The 18,524-nt window shown below is 38.9% G+C and overlaps 1 protein-coding gene across 2 annotated transcripts; it reads right to left on the reverse strand.

Annotated features, from left to right (window-relative positions):
* Positions 1 to 10,410: 10,410 nt before the first annotated feature.
* asmtl (acetylserotonin O-methyltransferase-like) lies at positions 10,411 to 17,073 on the reverse strand. Of its 2 annotated transcripts, none has more exons than XM_026145618.2 (15): positions 16,874 to 17,073; positions 16,070 to 16,180; positions 15,366 to 15,497; positions 15,230 to 15,277; positions 15,071 to 15,135; positions 14,917 to 14,981; positions 14,592 to 14,700; positions 13,963 to 14,137; positions 13,695 to 13,892; positions 12,135 to 12,297; positions 11,838 to 12,028; positions 11,627 to 11,759; positions 11,401 to 11,541; positions 11,141 to 11,263; positions 10,411 to 10,741 (listed from the first exon to the last, which is right to left on the reverse strand). In XM_026145618.2, exons 1-15 carry the CDS (start codon positions 16,925 to 16,927, stop codon positions 10,536 to 10,538), a joined length of 1,914 nt encoding a protein of 637 aa, XP_026001403.2. In that variant the 5' UTR covers positions 16,928 to 17,073; the 3' UTR covers positions 10,411 to 10,535. The 2 variants fall into 2 exon arrangements, with proteins under 2 accessions (XP_026001403.2, XP_026001402.2); XM_026145617.2 differs by having other exon boundaries at positions 13,963 to 14,290.
* Positions 17,074 to 18,524: the final 1,451 nt, after the last annotated feature.

Consider the following 18,524-nt stretch of genomic DNA (forward strand, 5'->3'; position numbering starts at 1 on the left):
TAACTAATGCCAGGAGTATCATAGAAAAGGAAGGCATGTTTTCTTTTGAGCGAGAACATACAAAATGTTTACAGTGTAAACGTGTTAGAGTGCCACATGTGAATGGATGAAGACACACAGTGCAGTTCATGTATCACGCACTATATACCCCCACAAACCAGGGCCTCACTGTGTGGAACAGAACCTATGTGGTATCCAGCTTTTGTGATTATGCTTGTTATCATAGTCATACTGCCCTCCATTGGTTAAAGCTCATATTACAAAAACCATGCAGAGGGTAAAGTTGGTGGGGAAATTTCAACTTCAGAACAGTTCAGGATTGTTATTTTATCATTTAAAATTGAGCACAATCTTGAAAGAGTTCATCAGCAGTTTCTCAAGATCAGCTATGATTTTAGAGTCAAAGTACATGATGGAGGTACTACTGGAGGCGCGCTCCATCCGAGATATCGTCATCTTATTTATCATTTTATACAATCACGGTTCAGTAATGCTGCAGTATAAGTTAGTTAGGATGAGACACTGAAGATTTGGCTTCATAGATGATGCATAGCTGAATGCAGTTTTCACTAAAAGCATTACTTCTGAATGTGTTCAAGCACTTTTGCTGTTCTTTTCTATGTATTTTGCACATTGAGGGGAAAAGGAGACCAGAGAAAAAGTGGTTGCGCATACATTGGATATTTTTAAATTTGTTACTTAAAAAAACCTTAAAAGACAAAGCAAATTTACTTACCAAAGCAAATTTTGAAATAATTTTAAATGCCCTACGCCCACAGAGTATTTGGAGAGATGTATTTTCCCCATTGCTCCCCATTAGTATCACAAATTCTTAGACTTATGTTGCACTCGCAGCCGAGGAGCTACCGCAGTGTCATGCGAGTGCTTCCCATAACACTGCACAGCAAGATGAGTGAATTTACAAAGTGATTCAGCGATTCTGCTGAATGGACGATTCTTGTTGGCTTTTAGGGGGGATATATTTGGGTTCGATTTAGCGTGCTACAGATGTGACTGAGCAGTTTCATAAACTAGAGAACAAGAAGCTCAGTGTCTTAAAAGGTCCTACACACCCATGGTGCTCTAACACACTATCTGACTGGACCCGCCGTTGCTTTGTTGCCCCTGTTTAGCATCTTTATGATTCCACTTGGTGCATGTGGTCATAGACTGATGACTTACCAGCTTTCCCAGCCCAGCACTGTACACCTTCAGCCTGAGCAGAAGTGAAAACAGCGTTTAAAGTCTGTGTGACAAGTAACAGAAGGCGTGAAACCAAATTTACTTTACAAAGCTGCAAAGAAAAATGATTTCATTCGTGCTTAACTCATTCTGTTCAAGTTTAAAAATGGCTCAAGTTTTCTTAAAGCTCCTCACATGTGAAAACAGGCTCATAGCATTTAGTAGTGGCGTTTACAGGAAATGTGGTGCTGATTTAATAGCACATCTGGCACGAGGCAGAGGAAGGCAGCATTATATACCATACAGTAGTTTAATTTGTTAATAGCTCATATGGCAAACACTTAACTTTTAAATGATAACCTCACGTTTAAAAGGTGCTGGAGCTGTTTAACGTCTTTAACTCGCCACATGCACGTGAAGTACATTACAAGTGAACAATAGATTAAAATTTGGTTCGACACACACTGATGATGCCTCACTTTCTTGCTCTGGCATATTTATAGGTGACCTTATAATGCGACTACTGACTCACATAATGTGTGATCATGATATGCTGTTTATGACCCACGTGTTTAGTACCCAGCTGTTGCTTAAAAGGCACTCTTAATACTTTGCTATTGTAACTATTTGTCCGTGTAGATCACTGAATTTTCTTTTGAATTACAAGGAGAAATATGAAGAATGACTCTCATGGTGGTTGTAATAAAAAGTCAGATCATCACGAGGTTTATTACCAGATTATTCTGCATCATATTCACATCGCATACAGTATACACATGATTTAAGGCGATCAGCAAAAACTGCTAAATCGTAATAAACAGTAGACTGCTACAAACCACATTATAACCCTGAACACAGCTCTCATGAAGCGACGATGAAATGAACGAGTGAATTGTTAACTTCAGCATGAGGTTTACTGGTGAAAAAGTTTGACTTTGTGTAGCTGTCAGAGGCCTGACTAGAATAATGAGTACCTAACGTCTGGGAGGCAGGCCGAAGGTAGCTGATTTAAGAAACTGGTCATGTTTAGGATATTGCCATGATTGAAACCAGATGGTACTGAGAAAACACACACTTTTCATTTTTCATTACGCACTCGTTTGGGTGAAAGTCCTGAAGATATTATGTCGTCTCTTTTGAAGATGAGTCATAAAACCATGTCACACTGGCTGCGATGAGTTCCTCAGTGGATTCTGTAAGAACAGTTTCAGGACTGAGGTTTCTGCAAGTTATCTAAAGCTCTGTCAACAAACTAATAGACTCTGATGAAAAAGAATGCTCATTGAATCCGGCTAAAGCTCACTATCCTCATTCACTGACTTGCCAAAGAACTTACAGTTGAAAATATATCAGGGGGGAAAAAGGGGGTTAAAACCATCTACACCCATGCAATGTTTTATGCCTGTGCACATACAGCCACAGTCCCCGAGGGCCCGGGAGATGGTTTGGCAGGGGATCACGAAGAACAGGTCAACATAAAGAGCGAGGGAAGGCGAGGCAAGGCAGACGGAAGAGTCAAAAGAAAGCCGGTGAAGTCTTTGAATCCAGTGGAATTCCTCTCCTCCTCCGTGGCTCCTCTGGGAGGCGTCAGGAGCCTGTGGAGAGAGCGAGGTAAGACGGGGCCTGTCAGGAACAAAGCTCCAAATTCACATGATATGTTTAGCTAAAAGGGTGAAAGAGAAATGAATCAAAGCTTGGCGGGATCAAAGAAACGCAACAATAAAGTCAAGGCGGTTGCCATGGGACCAGCAGGAGATGCATATCATTTATAAGTTGTTCTTCGGCTCTGTCAGATGTGGAGGGAATTGATTGTTATTGTTTGGAGGATGAACTGCTGCTGGAGGGGGTTAAGAGCAAGGGTCATCATCACACAGCGAGAGGAATATATCTTCTCACTTTTAAACAGCAGCCGCCTGTGATCAGTGTCAGAGGCCAGCGCAGAAGCACCTTCAACTTGTGATGAGACAGACACAAAGACAACTTTGTCAACCCCATAAATATCTTATCGCCACAAACCATTGATAGGCTAAACATTTGTTTTGCATCTTACTCTGTCAGAGGTTATAATCACTGTTAGTGTTTGAATTGGAAATCAAATAGACTTAAGCTGTTAACTGGAGACTTTCATTTTTATGCATGCATTACTGTCCTTTTCAAACAAAGAATGCTAATCCTTTAAAACTTTGTAAAGGAATATGGAGCCCCCCCAACCCAGATTTGCGAGTTTTTAGGGGATAATTTACCTTAATTACAAAAACAAGATTCTCTAGCAACACCAACACATTGATGAGTGATTCAGTTTTGTATCCTAAACTTAAATGATTTAAACTTTACAGTCGATGCGGTGCTTCCTATATGAGTTTTGACACTAACTATAAACCAAAGGGCTCTGGTTTCAGTCTAGAAACCTTCATTGAATCTTGACAATCTGTAATAAAGACATAAGGAAAAAAAATCCAGAAACTACAATATGATCCGGTAGTACAAAAAATGTATAATTTATTGAACTGAAATTATTTACGGCCTATTTAGTTGATCATCAAAATCAAAATATGTCAAAACCATGGCAGATTTTTTAAAAGAGAAACTAAACGGGCTGTATACCTCTAGAGATAAGAGAGGGAAATTCTGTTTGTTCTTGTTATTTGGTTGGGTCTAAAGCCTCGAAGACAAAGGCAACGTAAAATAACTCGGGTCTACCTGAGAACCCGAGAGCACAAAACAAAACTTATAAAAGAAAAACAAATCAAAGAGTTTCACTATTGCAAGGGATAAACAATGAAGGGTGAAAATGGATAGAGAAAGGTTAGACATAGTAATGTTAAGAAAAATCACCTAATAAATCAAAATGTTGCTGTATTATTGGAGTCAAGTTGTTTTTAAGTATAAATAATATGAATTTCACAACAAGTAGCTTATTCATGTACTTATTTTAATTCCTATATTATTCAAAATGAGCTTTTCCACACAAACCAGTTAGTGACATAAATATTCCGCTTATGCCTTAATTACACACAATTAATGGATTTTCCCAAAAGAAAATCCGATAATATGACTGACATGACAGTGAGACATGATTTTGTATATGCAGGTGCCTGTTAGTGTGCATTTGTGTGTGTGTGTGTGTGTGTGTGTGTGTGTGTGTGTGTGTGTGTGTGTGTGTGTGTGTGTGTGTGTGTGTGTGTGTGTGTGTGTGTGTGTGTGTGTGTGTGCATGCCCAAGCAATGATGAGACCCAGTCTCTTGTCTGCTCTCTCAGATTGCGCCCATGAGAGATCCAAAAATAACAACAAAGAGCCCTCGGTGGGTGGGATGAAAGCTCTGTCACCAACCATTTCAGCACATAGAGTCTCCTCCCCTACTGTATCACTGAGTGACATCTCACACATCACATGGAGACACGAGAGGGAGGCGGAAGCTCTCATTTGACCGCAACAAATATTTCCATATGTTAATAAGATTGCTGTTGGATTTAGTGGGGGCCAAATGGGTTCTGATTCGGAAGTGAAAGGTTGCATGTTACTGTGTAATTGCTGATGTTGACATTTATTATGTGTGGTTAAAAACTGGCTTTGAGGAATCATTTAACACTGAGGTTTTTTGCAAAAATGTAATTTTAAGTTAGATGAGAAGTGACACTCATGTTACCTAAATATTAGGATAAAACCACAAGGTCATTGACTTACCTAAAGACTAGCTTGGCTTTTTCCAGAGTTCACAGCTACATGTTAAAAACACATCTTATAAGACTAGATTAGGTTGTTTGTTTAGGGAACATAAAAATAAGGTAAGAGGGATCTACCTGCAGTAACTCATCTAGCTTTGGCATTACTACTACTAGATTTCATTTAAGCAGGACTTGGTTTCCCCAAGCAGGTAACTCGAGGTCTCATATGGACACTTAAGGCTTATCTGAAAAGTGAGTCCCTCCCCATAGACTGTATAGCAAAGATGGCTTCCTGCTCTGTAAACGTGAAGGTAATAGAGAAGTACCTTAAGCCTGCAACTCTTAAAATTGCTCCGTCAATCTAGGGTAATAATAGAATGGCAACAAAAAATGGTGGTTGCCAGGTGATTTCATGCAATTTTTTTTCATTTTGCAAATGATTAAAAGTAGTTGCAGCAACCACCTGGTTGCCCAAAGTTTTGCCCAAAAACAACCTCAATGTCTGAGTTATCACTTTTGATCACAAGGCAGTTGCACAGGTCACCTGGTGGGAGGCAACCTGTCTCTAAACAACTGCACTCTGAGTTACAAGTTGCACAAATGACAAATTTACATCACTACAAGCATTTCTCAGTCAAATTGGCAAAGCTTTGTAAATATTTGCTGTCTAACTTATAAACAAACCATCAAAAGAGACCAGCAATCAGTCTGAATCACCATAAGCTTATGAGTGCAACACTTCTATGACACATCTTTTTGTAGTAGGGAACTCGACTTACTGTGTTGCCAAACAGTTGTATTCTGACAAAATTTTAATTTGAAAGCAAAGTTGCCGAGTTGGAAATGTCTGTAACTATGTCACTATGTGTCGTCAAATTCCTGAATTTTTGTTTCAAATTTGAGGTTCTGGCTCGAATATAATGTTAAACAGAATTTCTATGTGTGTAGATATTTGCAACAGAATGGAACAGATTTGAATTTTTCTCAGATTCATCAGGTTTAATTAAATGAAAAATTGTTTAATGGTGTTTGATCACTATATCATCACAAGCAGACTGGTCCCTGCCGTCGAAGCAACTATTTTAAAGGGTAATGAGATCGCAAGGTCATTGCACACGGTCATGCCACATCCTCCAACCACTCCTAGCATGACAATAACTTAATAGTCAGCAGGAGCAGATGTCTTAAATAATGTATTATCTCAGTTACTAGTTGTTTTTGTTTTTTTGTATATATTCAAATTGTGTTTTTTTTTAAATTATGATCGCTATAAAAGTGTGCTTTAGGTTGTGCCTATGTATGCATATGACAAATCACTTTGAGCATGCCACTTCTTATACATAGATTTAGAATACCAAGATGGTGATAGCCAACACACTGTTTTCAAGGCTTTACAACAAGACTTCATTAACTACTGGGGGATGGTGGCTACATGCATCTTTAATATGTATTTGCTTTGCTAGCTTAAAAATAACACTTCACAAATGAATGATTCTGTCTTCTTTATACAGTCTACAGGTTTCCCCTTGCTTCCAGGCTTTGTGCTAAGCTAAGCTAGTCTTTCTTGCCTTCAAGTTAGTGTGCAGGCATGAGAGTGGTATTGATTTTCCATTATAACTCTCAGGAAGAAAAAAAAATTAAATTAGCAAACATACCAAAGTTAAATTATTATTAAAGTTACCAAATTAAGAAAAGCAAAAAAAAAAAAAAATCATATAAGCATTAAAGAGAAAATTAGACATGAATCGATTCAAAATCTCTGCAGAATCACTGAAACACTGGAGTAAAGTGACTGTAAAAATCTACTGATCTAATACAATAAAAAACCCCAAAGTAGTGTTTTTCAGAGTCCCTGCTAGTCGTTAAATTCACAGTGAAAATCCCTCCATGTTCTACCACTGATGTCAAGCCAACAAAACTACAAACAGCAATGAAGGACTCCATTGTTATTTCTAACTGGTAGAAGCCCTGAGGTTATTTTTCCTCTGCCTTGAAACAAATCAATGAAGCACAACTCACTTTGAACAACTGCACATTTGCTGAAATCAGATGTGGGTTGAGGAGCCAACCATCATCGCACTTATTCTGTTTGTTGACAGAGGAGGACTTTGATAAACAAGCCTGTTCTTTGAAACAGGTGCCCAAGCATGAGTTCAGTTTTGAGAGGCAATTCAGAAAACTGACTGATTAGAGGATGTTTGTTATTCTACATGCAGCCATTCGGATTCTGCGTATCCTTCTCGAAGTCGCAGAAAGGCTTTCGGTATAAACAGTGATGCTATTTATTTTTCAGCTAAGATAACACAAAGGTTTGACATAGATATTTGCCAATTTTCAAATACCCAAGCAGTCAGAATGACTGTCTTCTCCCATCACTTTGATAAAAGCATCAACAAACAGTAGAACTTGATAAAAAATCGTACTCTTTCATGGAGGTTTCCTTTAGCCAACGTTGCCCCCATGTGGTTACAAACTGCACAACGTACAAGTTTACATTAGAAATGAACATCCTAAATCTTATGAAAGTTTCCTGGTGTTATGCTTTGATTGCATCATTCATGTAAAATGTAAAGTCTGCCTTCTCAACTGAAAGACTGAAAAACTAAAGTTATGGCTTAGCTGCGGTGTGTTTTTCCTGGCTGTTCTACTACAGTAAACACAACACGCAGCCCGGCCGGTTCACAAACTCAGCTTATCCTCACTATCAACATATGGAAGTGTTTTGAAATTGCTATCTACTAGCAGCAAATGGTCTTAAATCAGTCATTTTAATATCAAAGCACTTAACACTAGAATGATGATTACTTGCAGGTGGAAAGCCATGCTGCTTGTCAGGACTGCATTTGAAGAAAATGACTGAGCTCTTATCCGACACGTACAGTACAGCCAGTGTTCAATAGGCAAGATCGAATTACAGAAGATTACTTTGGAGTTTCAGCAATTTTCCCAAATTACACTGGCCTTTGGTCTCTGGTAAACTTGATTGACTTGAATGGTTTTCATTAGAAAGCCTAGCAGAGTCTTAGCTGTTGATACCGGTACACAAAAGTTGAGGCATTTGAGGGTGAGCGGGTGCAGCTGGGACACTGGAAGCGAACGGGTATGCAAATCCTTTCATGGAAATGCTTCATCATGTTTTAAGGCAACACAGGCTAGCAGACTATGCGCTTTGATTTGTGAAACTCATCTGTGTTTCACAAGCCTGACATTCTCCTACTACGCAGCCATTTGGTCTCACTTAGTTGTCTTTCAAAGGATCTCCTCGGGAAAGCAATATAAGTTCTGGAGTTATTAAATCAACACAGGCTTTCATAATCAATATGGAAGAAAAGTATTGTAAGTATATAGTGCATTTGGTGGGCATTCACAATAAAACCTCATGTGATTTACACTCCGTGTCATATTTGAACTTGAGTCCACCCTCCCTCTGTCTCTCCTCATCCAAAGAACTAAATCTGAGTAATGGAAATCAGTTAGATGTCACAAAGAGCCTGAGCCCAGACTGACAAGAAAATAGCCATGAATAACATGACCACCCTTATTACCCTCCTAGGAAAATACTTAGAGTGGGTTCCAAAATGAAGAGTAATGCGGAGACACTTTCTGTGTCACAAAGAATAAGAGCTATTTATCATGGCCATAGATATTCCCACATATTCCCCCTCAGCTGTCTGGTTGCCTCAACCGCTGCCAAAAAACTGAAATTCAAGAGGTAAATCTGCAAGGAGTTAAGGGTTGGTGTTATAGCTTCTTTTGATTAAGACACTATACTAGCCAACCCGATGCATAAAAGTCGAATCAAGTTCCCAAACTTAGCATAATCAGGTGTGATTCTCATAGTTAGCTGTCATTTAATGATGCCTATAAACCTGCATCTGCATGTGCTGCTGGAAAGAACAACCAAACAGGGAAATCTGTAGTGTGTGTGTGAGAGTGTGTGGCCACATTTCTAGAAGGGTTCTTCAGGTTTTTGATGCCATCTTGAGGAGATTTACGGCTACAGCAGGAAACTAAACCACAGCGCTCATTTCAACTGCAAGATAAATATTTGGGTTACGTTTCCACGATATCCAGTGTCACTTAACGTTTAAGATAGTCTATTTAGAGATTAATGTCAGAGGATGAAAGTGTAGTCATTATTTTTTTAGAGGGCAATTATAGTCGAAACCACCAAATGTTGTGTTTAACTTGTGAGAGCTTTGATGTATTTGTCTGTTCATCAGCGTGATTTAAATTCCAAGCAAAAGCGCTTTAGGAAAGAGAGGAACAGATTGAAGTTTGAATTCCACTTAGTCAGGGGGGTGTAGCAGTTTTTCGGGGTAAGAGAATGAGGGTCGTGTAATGGATCCATCGAGCAGGACTGTTAATAAATAAATAAAGAAAACATAACTGATGCTTTTCAGAGTCTTTGAGTGAATGCGAACATTAAGTCATGGCCGCTGGGGGAAATCCATCTGTTTACGAAAATGACATCCCACTTAGACATTATCGTTTCTTCTTTAATCATCTCCCACCATTTTATCCAGACATCATCAGGATGTGACACTTCAGAGGTCAGATGCACACGCTCCACCCGCAGCCATCATCCAGCTGACAACACCCCAAATTTTTTTTGGTATGGCAGCTCCACACCGAACACTCCAAGACAATGAAGACCATTCACACGGATTTCAGTCCAAGCAAGATGATATGAGGTACTGCTTTTCCTTTCACTGCAACAAAAAAAAAAACACATACGTAGGCAGCGCTAGACTATTTTCCTCATTATAAAGCTGCAGACTGGCGCAGGCTTCTAATGACATTTGACCTGAGTGGCTACTCCCTGCCAACATTTCAAACCAGTGGGTGCGCCACCAGAAGGCCAGTTAAAAAAGACTGCCCAAGCCTTGAAGCATGGATGAAACTGGCAAACACAAAATATGGCTTGTATTAGGATTAACTTGTACTGCCTGTCAGATCTGATGTCTGCTGGCTTGCTGGACCTTGTGATCGGGGTGTGGTGCATTTTACAGAATAACTGCCACCAAAAAGAGACTTATTTTTCAAGGGTTTGCAAAGGATACCTTTATTTTAGTAGTAATTTATAAGGGCTCTAATGCATTATACCAAAGAAGTAGCAGGCTCAAACTGGCAGCCACGGTTTCTCTACTCCACACAATAGCATAAAATATATTTTATAACACAACAAATCCTGTTGTATTCAACATACTCTGAATTAGCTCCACCCTAACCAGGTTTAAAAAATTAAATACTTTTTTTAACCCATGTTTAAAGCTTGACATTTTCATGAACCGGATATTTTTGTTTTTTTTAATGTGGTATCACCATTTCTACATGCCAGTGCTTCTTCAAGCAAACAAACACGAACAAAGCCCCCGTGTATTGTGGTAAAATGATTGAAAGCCACAATGATTTGTTTGCAAAGTTTAAATGCATGTTAATGGTTATGAAAGCTTTAGGGTAACACAGACCTCCGTGTTTCTCAACAATTCAGCGATCTTACAGGTGAGAATTTAAAACACATTCAGGATTATAAGTGTGTAAAGAGCACACATGAAACACTTTAAAACAAAGACGTCTTTTATTGGTTATCAGCTAGCTTGTTTTAAAGAACCACAAAAAAACAGTCCTGATTTTGGCAACGGTTACCTACAGCATACACCAAAATGTATACTGTGCATGTAGTGTTAAGCTTTGATGCACAGCATGGCATCCAGGAGGTTGTCTGTATGTCTGATATGCGCTGTGATGAAACCGTGGCTCTTCAAAAGCAGGCTATATTCAGTTGCGCTCCTCTGTTTCCCCTCGCTCATGCTAAGGGCCTGCAGCAGCCCACGACTGGGGCCCCTTCTGTCTTCATCCAGGAAGATCTCGCTTAGCAGGAGTCCACAGCCTAGCAACATGAAACATAAGCAGACACAGAACATCAGAGAACAGATTTGTACTCCCTTTTCGCTCTTTACATTATGTTTCCACAAAAAAGTATTGCATAAGCAAGGCAGCACTCTGACTTGGCTTTAAGCCTTCGTCTTTTTCAACACTGAGCTCTTTGCAACAGCGGTTCAGAACAAAGACATTGTTAAACCCAAACTAACCAGCACCTATCGTTTTAGCACAGCATGAGAATCAATCGGTCAAATCAGTTTCAAGCATCTGCAGAAAAAGAGCTTTTGAAGAATGAGAATATTATACTCAGCATTAACAATATGCTTTCTGTTTGAAGCGATGTTTGGCTGACATTCACTGTTCAGTAAAGATAAGTACTCATATGAGTGAATATAGCTTTACAAACCTGCTGTGCATGCATCTGCGATTTTACTCAGCAGTATATGCACTTTCTCATCAGGCAGGTCATGAAGAATCCTCGCCAGGATATACAAGTCTGCTTTGGGTAATTCGTCTTTTAAAAAGTCTCCTGATCATAAAGAAAGTGAAAAAAAGCCCTCAAATTAATCACAGATTGAGCGGAATTTGTTGGCATATTTGTCACTCTGTCTAATATGATCCAAACAATCTTTCAGTCACAATTTTCAGTGTCACAAAACAACTGACCTGCTACAAATGATACCCTGTTGTCTGGGTGCTGTGGATGGAAAAATTCATTCAACTCGACAACAGCAGGTAAGTCAAACACTGTTACAGACAATCCAGGATGAGCTTCGGCGAATTCATAAGCCAAGGCACCGGTGCACCCTGAGACAGTGAATTAAGACAAAAGATGTAGAGCAGTGGTTTCATATTCAGTGACAAGCTGTAACGTTTTGCATTCTTTTCTTACCTCCGAGATCACAGGCTGACTTATAGGTGGAGAGGTCAAATGCCGTTGCTATGGTTTTCCCTGTAATTTTTGCAATGTTGTGCATGGCCTTCATGAATCTCAGTTTGACTTCCCGACTGCTGGAGGAAGTTTCCTTTAAAGAGAGAAGGTGAGTTTGAATATGCTCTCACCAGCACCGCAGATATATGACACAGAAATCAGAGATAGCCACCTGAAGCATTTGCTTGCTAAAGGCCTTCTCACGCTGGCTGGTGCCCTCCTGCACAGCACTCTCAAGGTGGGAGAAAAGTGGCCACATGGTTTCGTTACAGTGCTGGAGGTAGCCATGCAGTGAACACGGGGCATCTGACCTCAGAAAATCTGTGGCCAGATCTGCGTTCTCATACACTGGCTTTTGGCATGCTAACAACAGAGTGACAGCAAGATATTTCCAAATTAAGTATTAAATGCCTGCTGCTGAAGGCAAGGGAAAAATATCATGATGCAATTAATAAGAGAGCTGGCTAACCTTTCTCTATACTCTTCAACAATCCCAGAGATACACAGGCTTCCAGCAGACATTCGGTCCCCTTTGCAGATGCTTTGATCTCCTGGGCCACCTGTGCTGCATCCAGCCCAGGCCGGCTATGTAGCAGGTCAAACAAACACAACTTGGATGCTGTAAAAAGTGCCTGCAATGTTTTTGGAAAAGTAGAAGGGAATGCAGAAACAAAGTTAGCTTTTTTTCCCCTTTTATGTTGATGTGAGATTGTTGTTAACGAAAAGCATATGCTTCCTGGTTCTTCAAATAGTAACACAAACATTTCTATTCATAGCAAAGTGCATGATTTACTGTATTCCACTACAGCTGCATACCAGTGAGCTACCATCTCAACTAAAAACTATTGTTCTCTAGTTCATTATTTACTTTATTTTCTTTAGAGACAGACAACAAGATCAGCAACAATCTGTGTGCTAAATGTAAAAAAAGTAAACAGAGTTTGCTGATGTTTCCCACATCCAGCTCATAGTTATGGATGAATGAACTGGATTTATACCACGCATTAAATAACACATTATGATTGCCTGTAAAGGTTTGATAACCATAACTTAAGGTGTTATTGTGATCACTTTTTCTATTTTTTCACATTTTACCACAATCATTCAGAATATTCAGGACTTAGAAAGCCTCGCTTGATTTGATAGGCGTAAGCCAAAGCAGTTCAGGACCTGAGAGGAACTTCTCCTTTCTACTGACAATGACTTTCACAAACAGATTTAGCAAACACAGCAGTAATCTTCTACTGTGCAGTGCCACCTTCTCAAAGTGGAAACTTGTGAACTTTAGCCTGACAGTCTCGTAAGCAACTAAAGCAACATCTGGGTAAGACAGTCATTTGAAAAGCTGGACTATTCAAACTGAGATTTTTGACAGCAACCACCAAATGTTTATCTGGAAGAAACTAAAATAAGCAGCATTTAATGGAAGAAGAGCAACTTGCCCGCTGTTAAATACAAATATGTGGGTGGAAAGACTGAGATTTAGTGATGTGTGGGAACTGGTACCACAGGAAACACTCTGCACATGTGAATGTATTGCACTACATATCAAACTTTAAATGCAATTGTTCCAGTTTTGTTTACCAAAAGGTTTTTAATTCCCTTCTTTTAACGTCGAAAACCCAGAAATGTGTTTTAGCTCAATATTTTGCACAAACCTGTATTTATTATTTGCTTAAATCTGTGTCCTCAAGATTTGTGGTCACCTTAAGCTTCACAGGCAACTTGCAGGGTACACAGGAAGTCACATAAACGTATCAAGAAATATGTCAGCACATGTCTCTGTGCAAAACCACCGCAGATTGGTTTCACTGATTTGCTTGTATAGAGTGGAAGCTTTATTTTGCAAAAATAGTGAGCTTTGGATGCAGTTAACTCAAGACAACTCAAGGTTTTAAGCTGAGCTACGTTACTCATTACATCTTGTGGAAGCCAACTACACAAAGAACAAACGCATAAAGTTGACATTTTTTCTGTAACAGGTCTTTTACAGAAAGGACTTTTTTTTTTATACAAAGGCACTGATTACCTTTGAGGCTTTGAATCCATCCATCAGTTCACAGATTCGCTCCAAGTCTCCTCTTGTAGGTTCAGTCACCTGCCCTCTCCTTGTTATCGATGGTAATGTTGCATTGTCATGAAGCTTGACCTTCCTGTTGTCTGTATGTTTAGACGTGCTATTGACCAATGTCTGTGAACTTTCACTTTCACTGTCTTCTCTTTTTACCTATGGGAAGATTTTCTATAAATAGTGTCAAAAGGCGACAGATTTTTGTTATAGAGTTATAAAAACAAACCTTAAGGGCAGGACTGGCTGTGGGGGTGATCTGGGTGTGGAGTCTTTGAATGTCACAGGGGCTGCTTGGTCTGCGAACGGATGAGTTGTGGCTGGGCAGAGCTTGTGAGCTGGAGGGGGGCTGGGTGGGTACTGAGATGGGAAGATTGTCGCTGCAGCTTGGAAGGGTAGACGTGCTTTTCAAAGAGGAAGTACAAAAATTGTAAATAAGGTCTAGCTGTTTGCAGAAGTGGTTGAGGGGAAAACCCACAACATTGAGAAAGTCTCCATGGACATACTCGACCAGCATGCCACCCAGAGCCTGAATACCATAGCCACCAGCCTTGTCCCTGAGACACACACAGAAAGGTTTCACTTGTACAAACACATACTGTAAATGATCAGCTGTTTACTGGATGCATTCTGCAACAGTTTCACACTATTTCTGAACTGAGCAGAATTGTCATAGTTTGCTGACTCGTGTCAAATGGGACAAGGCAAACACAGCTGGAACAAAATCAGGCATCAAAGTCCAAAAAGCAACAAGTTCATGAAACTCACAAGCAGTTAAATGACCTCCATTGATCGAATACTTAGAAAGAGTCAACAATAACTGTTACAAATGTGAAAAGTTAAAAAGATCACACTTACATGGGCTCACCACTATTGATGTACTCCCATAGCATATCTTCTGAGAGATCAGCAAACTTCACTTTAGTTTCTTCGTAGAAATCTACCAGCTGGTAATCGACTTCTTCATCTTGAAGGCAGCATTGAAGAAATGAAAAAAAGAGTCGCAAGACAGAATTGCCCAATAAATGTCTTCTACATATTTATGGCAGAAATGTTTCTCTTACTATTTTTGCTTAAAACATCTGTGCTAGTGATCTGTAATAGGGAACTGCTTCTTTCTGAATTTCTTTCATTTTACAGAAAAATAAAGTAGAAGTGTGACAGTTTCTGAGTCTGTACTTACTTTCTTTTTCATGGCAGAGGACAATAGCTACACCAGTGAACACACTGTGCTCTTTACCACTCAAACTGGAAGAGAAAGACAAAATCACCATGATATCTTTTTCCATTTTATGGTTTTTTAATGTTAACTCTGAATGTTTCCCATTGACACAGACCTTGACAGCATCCTATAAGCATCATGTTTGTCCACTGGTTTCTCCAGAATCATGCCATCTACAGTCTGTGAAATAAACAGTTGGCTAGAGTGAGTAAAGAAAAACTTTACAGTAGCCATTAAGAAAATGCATTTGCTTTTGTGCTTTTTTCTGTCTTACCACAATTGTGTCAGCCCCAATAACTATATCTGGAGTCTTCAGGTGTTTCTAAAGTAAATCAAGACAAAGTGTTCTCAGTGATGACATCTGACTGAATAAATTCTATTATTTGTCATAAAAAAGTAGCTTATCTTACAAAGGGCATCCTCCTGGCTACCTCCAGGGCCTTTTGCTTGGCTGTCTCAACAGCATACTCATGAGGTGCTTTGAAAAGCCCTTTATCGAGGGTTTCCTTAAACCAGGACGGCACAACCTCGAAACGTAAACCCTGACAGATAAGAGGGCAAAGCAAACAAAACACTTGTTATATTTAATAGGACTTACGCCACTCTTATCAGATTTACCAACCTATGAAAAATCCAGTCAGTATGGGTTTCTTAAATCAATAATCCTTTAAATTAAGTTTAAAGTAGTTCCTTCAGTGAACTAGCTATACATGTTTTTATTTGACATGGCTTTTCTAGCTGTGTCAAATAAATGAATTTGTACCCAATGATTGATTTGAACTCTGTTATTTTTTCTAAATTTTGCTCTGTAAATCTGCTCTCTTAATGTGGATTTGTCTGCTTTTTATACTTTAATACAACTGCTAATTTTTAACCAACACCATAAAACTGCCATGTTTTAAAGAACTTAAAAATCAAATGTCTTCTCCCTTTTTCCTTCTATTTCACCCATTATAATGAACCAGACTACATGCTAGGGATGATGATGAGATGATTTTTTACCTACTAGGGTTTTACACATTTACACTCAGTCCTATTGTGCAAACTCAAACTACATTCTGTGAATATACGGAATAATAAGGAATAACAAGGGAATAATCAGGAAAACGCATACTGCACTGCGGAGAATCTCAAGTCTTCTAGGAGAAGCGCTGGCCAGCACAACCAGTTTACCAGCAAGCTTGGAAATGACTGGGTTCAGCACCATGGTGGCCTTTAGGTCGAACTGTCAACAAGGTGAACAGAGTTAAACATTACAGATGTGTCCTCTGCGGCTCCCTTATATCAGAGCTAATTTTATCATAACATGAAATTAGCTCTGATATTTTAAAAAAATATATTATTTATGTATTTTACAGGATCCAACTTGTGTTTGTAAACTGTATTTTAAGATTTAAAGAAAGAACAATTCTCGCCTCTGAGCATATATAACACGAGGATGTATTGTGTTCACGCACAATTAACAATGACCTTAAAGAATACAGTGAGCACTTTAGAGAAATCCCCACTCAGTTGCATAAAATCTTAGCAAATAATTTATTGCATAAAGTCAGCAAATAAAGACAACTTCATATTTCAGGAAGCATCGGGCGTAAGTAGCATAGCATTACACAACAGGTATATTTTACACAAGTAAGACATTGACAGCGTTATGAAACTCGACGAACACAGTTCACAACACTAAAGATCTGCTGCTTACTCTGCTGTTAGCAACACTAATTCATTTGAGCTAACTTGTGCTAGTTTGCGGCGTTTAAAGCTGCGGAGCGAGAAGAAAGAGGAAAAAAATTAACCACGAGTGAACAAAATGTTACTGCAACGTTTGGCGACCAAGTTCACCCCAAAGTGACATGGTTAAAATCTCTCATGTGTTCACTATTATACTATAGTACATGTATATAGCAGCTGTCCTTCTTACCTGTACAACTCGGGGAAACTGACAGCAGGACCCGCCTGCTGCGTCACGACGCATGCGTGATGACGTAATAAAGTAGGCGTCTCGAAGAAACGCACACCAGTTCCACCAGTAAACTACTGCTACTACTTACGACTACTGCTACTCAGGGCTGGACTGGGACAAAAAAAAAAAAAAAAACCAGCCTAGGCATTTTGACTAGTGACCGGCCCACCATGGCATTATAGGAAAAGTCATAAAGCCTTTATAATAAACTTAAACCTACACCATCTTCCCAATTCTGGTATTCTAAACAGTACTTAGCAAAAATATAAAACAACCTAATTTATAATTACATATACCCAGAGATGGGCAGTAACGCGTTACTGTAATCTGATTACAGTAAAGTAAGTAATGTTAAACTACTTTCTTCAAGCCAGAGAATGTTGCATATAATTTAATTTTTGCTTGATGCATAAAGTTAAAAGATTAAAACTGATAAAACAAGTTTAAAAAAAGAGACTTTTCCATTTGATTACATTTTGTATGATGGATTATGCAGAAAAAGTAGAATTGGGCTGACAGATCTATCGCTTTATCACCTATTCAGGTTGTAAATCGTGTTTTTAAAAAGTAGCTAAGTAACTAAGTAATTAATTACTTTTGAAAATAAGTAATCAGTAAAGTAACTGGATTACTTTTTGGGGAAGTAATCAGTAATTAGTTACTGATTACTTTTTTCAAGTAACTTGACCAACACTGCATATACCTAACTAATAGGGTTGCCAACTCCCAGGAAAAAAAGAAAAGAAAAAAAAATAGGGAACCACTCCCCCACCCTCTGCCTCAAGATGCTTAATTGACAAAACCAATTTTAATTGAATGCACATATAAAACAAATGCACAGAAATCTATTATTTTTCTCCAGTAATCAAATAGATTCAACATCTTTCTTCAACAGAATTGCAGATTGCACAGATGGTATCTTTCCAAAGGAAAGAATACAATCCGGTCCTTAAGTGATGACATGACGAATCCTACTTCCGGGCCTAAAGTAGTCTGCGTTTAATATGGCTTTTGTGTTGTTAACATGTTTAATGTTATGTATTTTCTTCTATTTAATCTCAAAAAGCTCCTAAAACAGTCAGTGATCACTGTTGACCTCCCTCGGCTTTTATTACCGCTAATCATTTATTTAAGCTCAGTTTTTAAAACCTTAGGATGTAACTACAGCCCAGCCCATGCAGCAGTATATGAATGACTAACCTCGTATTGTGGATGGATTATCTCAGTTGTTCTCCTGGCTGAAGTTTGGTCCTTTTACAGCATCCTACCATGCGATTACATTTGTTCCTGACCACCGAGAACACTCAAGTTAACTTAACTTTTATCGAGTGGAAAAAAAGTTAGCTTGTTTATATTATGCTAACATAGCTGTGTCGCTAGCGGTCACGTAGCACATCATTATATACCAGCTAGCCAAACTTCAGTAACCCTACAAACCTCACTGCTGTTTAGTTTTCTGTCTTCACTAATGTTGGAAGTGATAGCAGAGCTGTACGTTTTAATTTGTTTCCAAAACCCCGCAGTCAGGACATGCTATATTGTATTTAGATAGAAGCTAGCGAGCTAACTTCCTGCTAACTTCTAACTCCGTTAAATGTCATAAATTCCG

This window comes from Astatotilapia calliptera, chromosome 16, assembly GCF_964374335.1.
Source record: "Astatotilapia calliptera chromosome 16, fAstCal68.1, whole genome shotgun sequence".
NCBI classification, from domain to species: Eukaryota; Metazoa; Chordata; class Actinopteri; order Cichliformes; family Cichlidae; genus Astatotilapia; species Astatotilapia calliptera.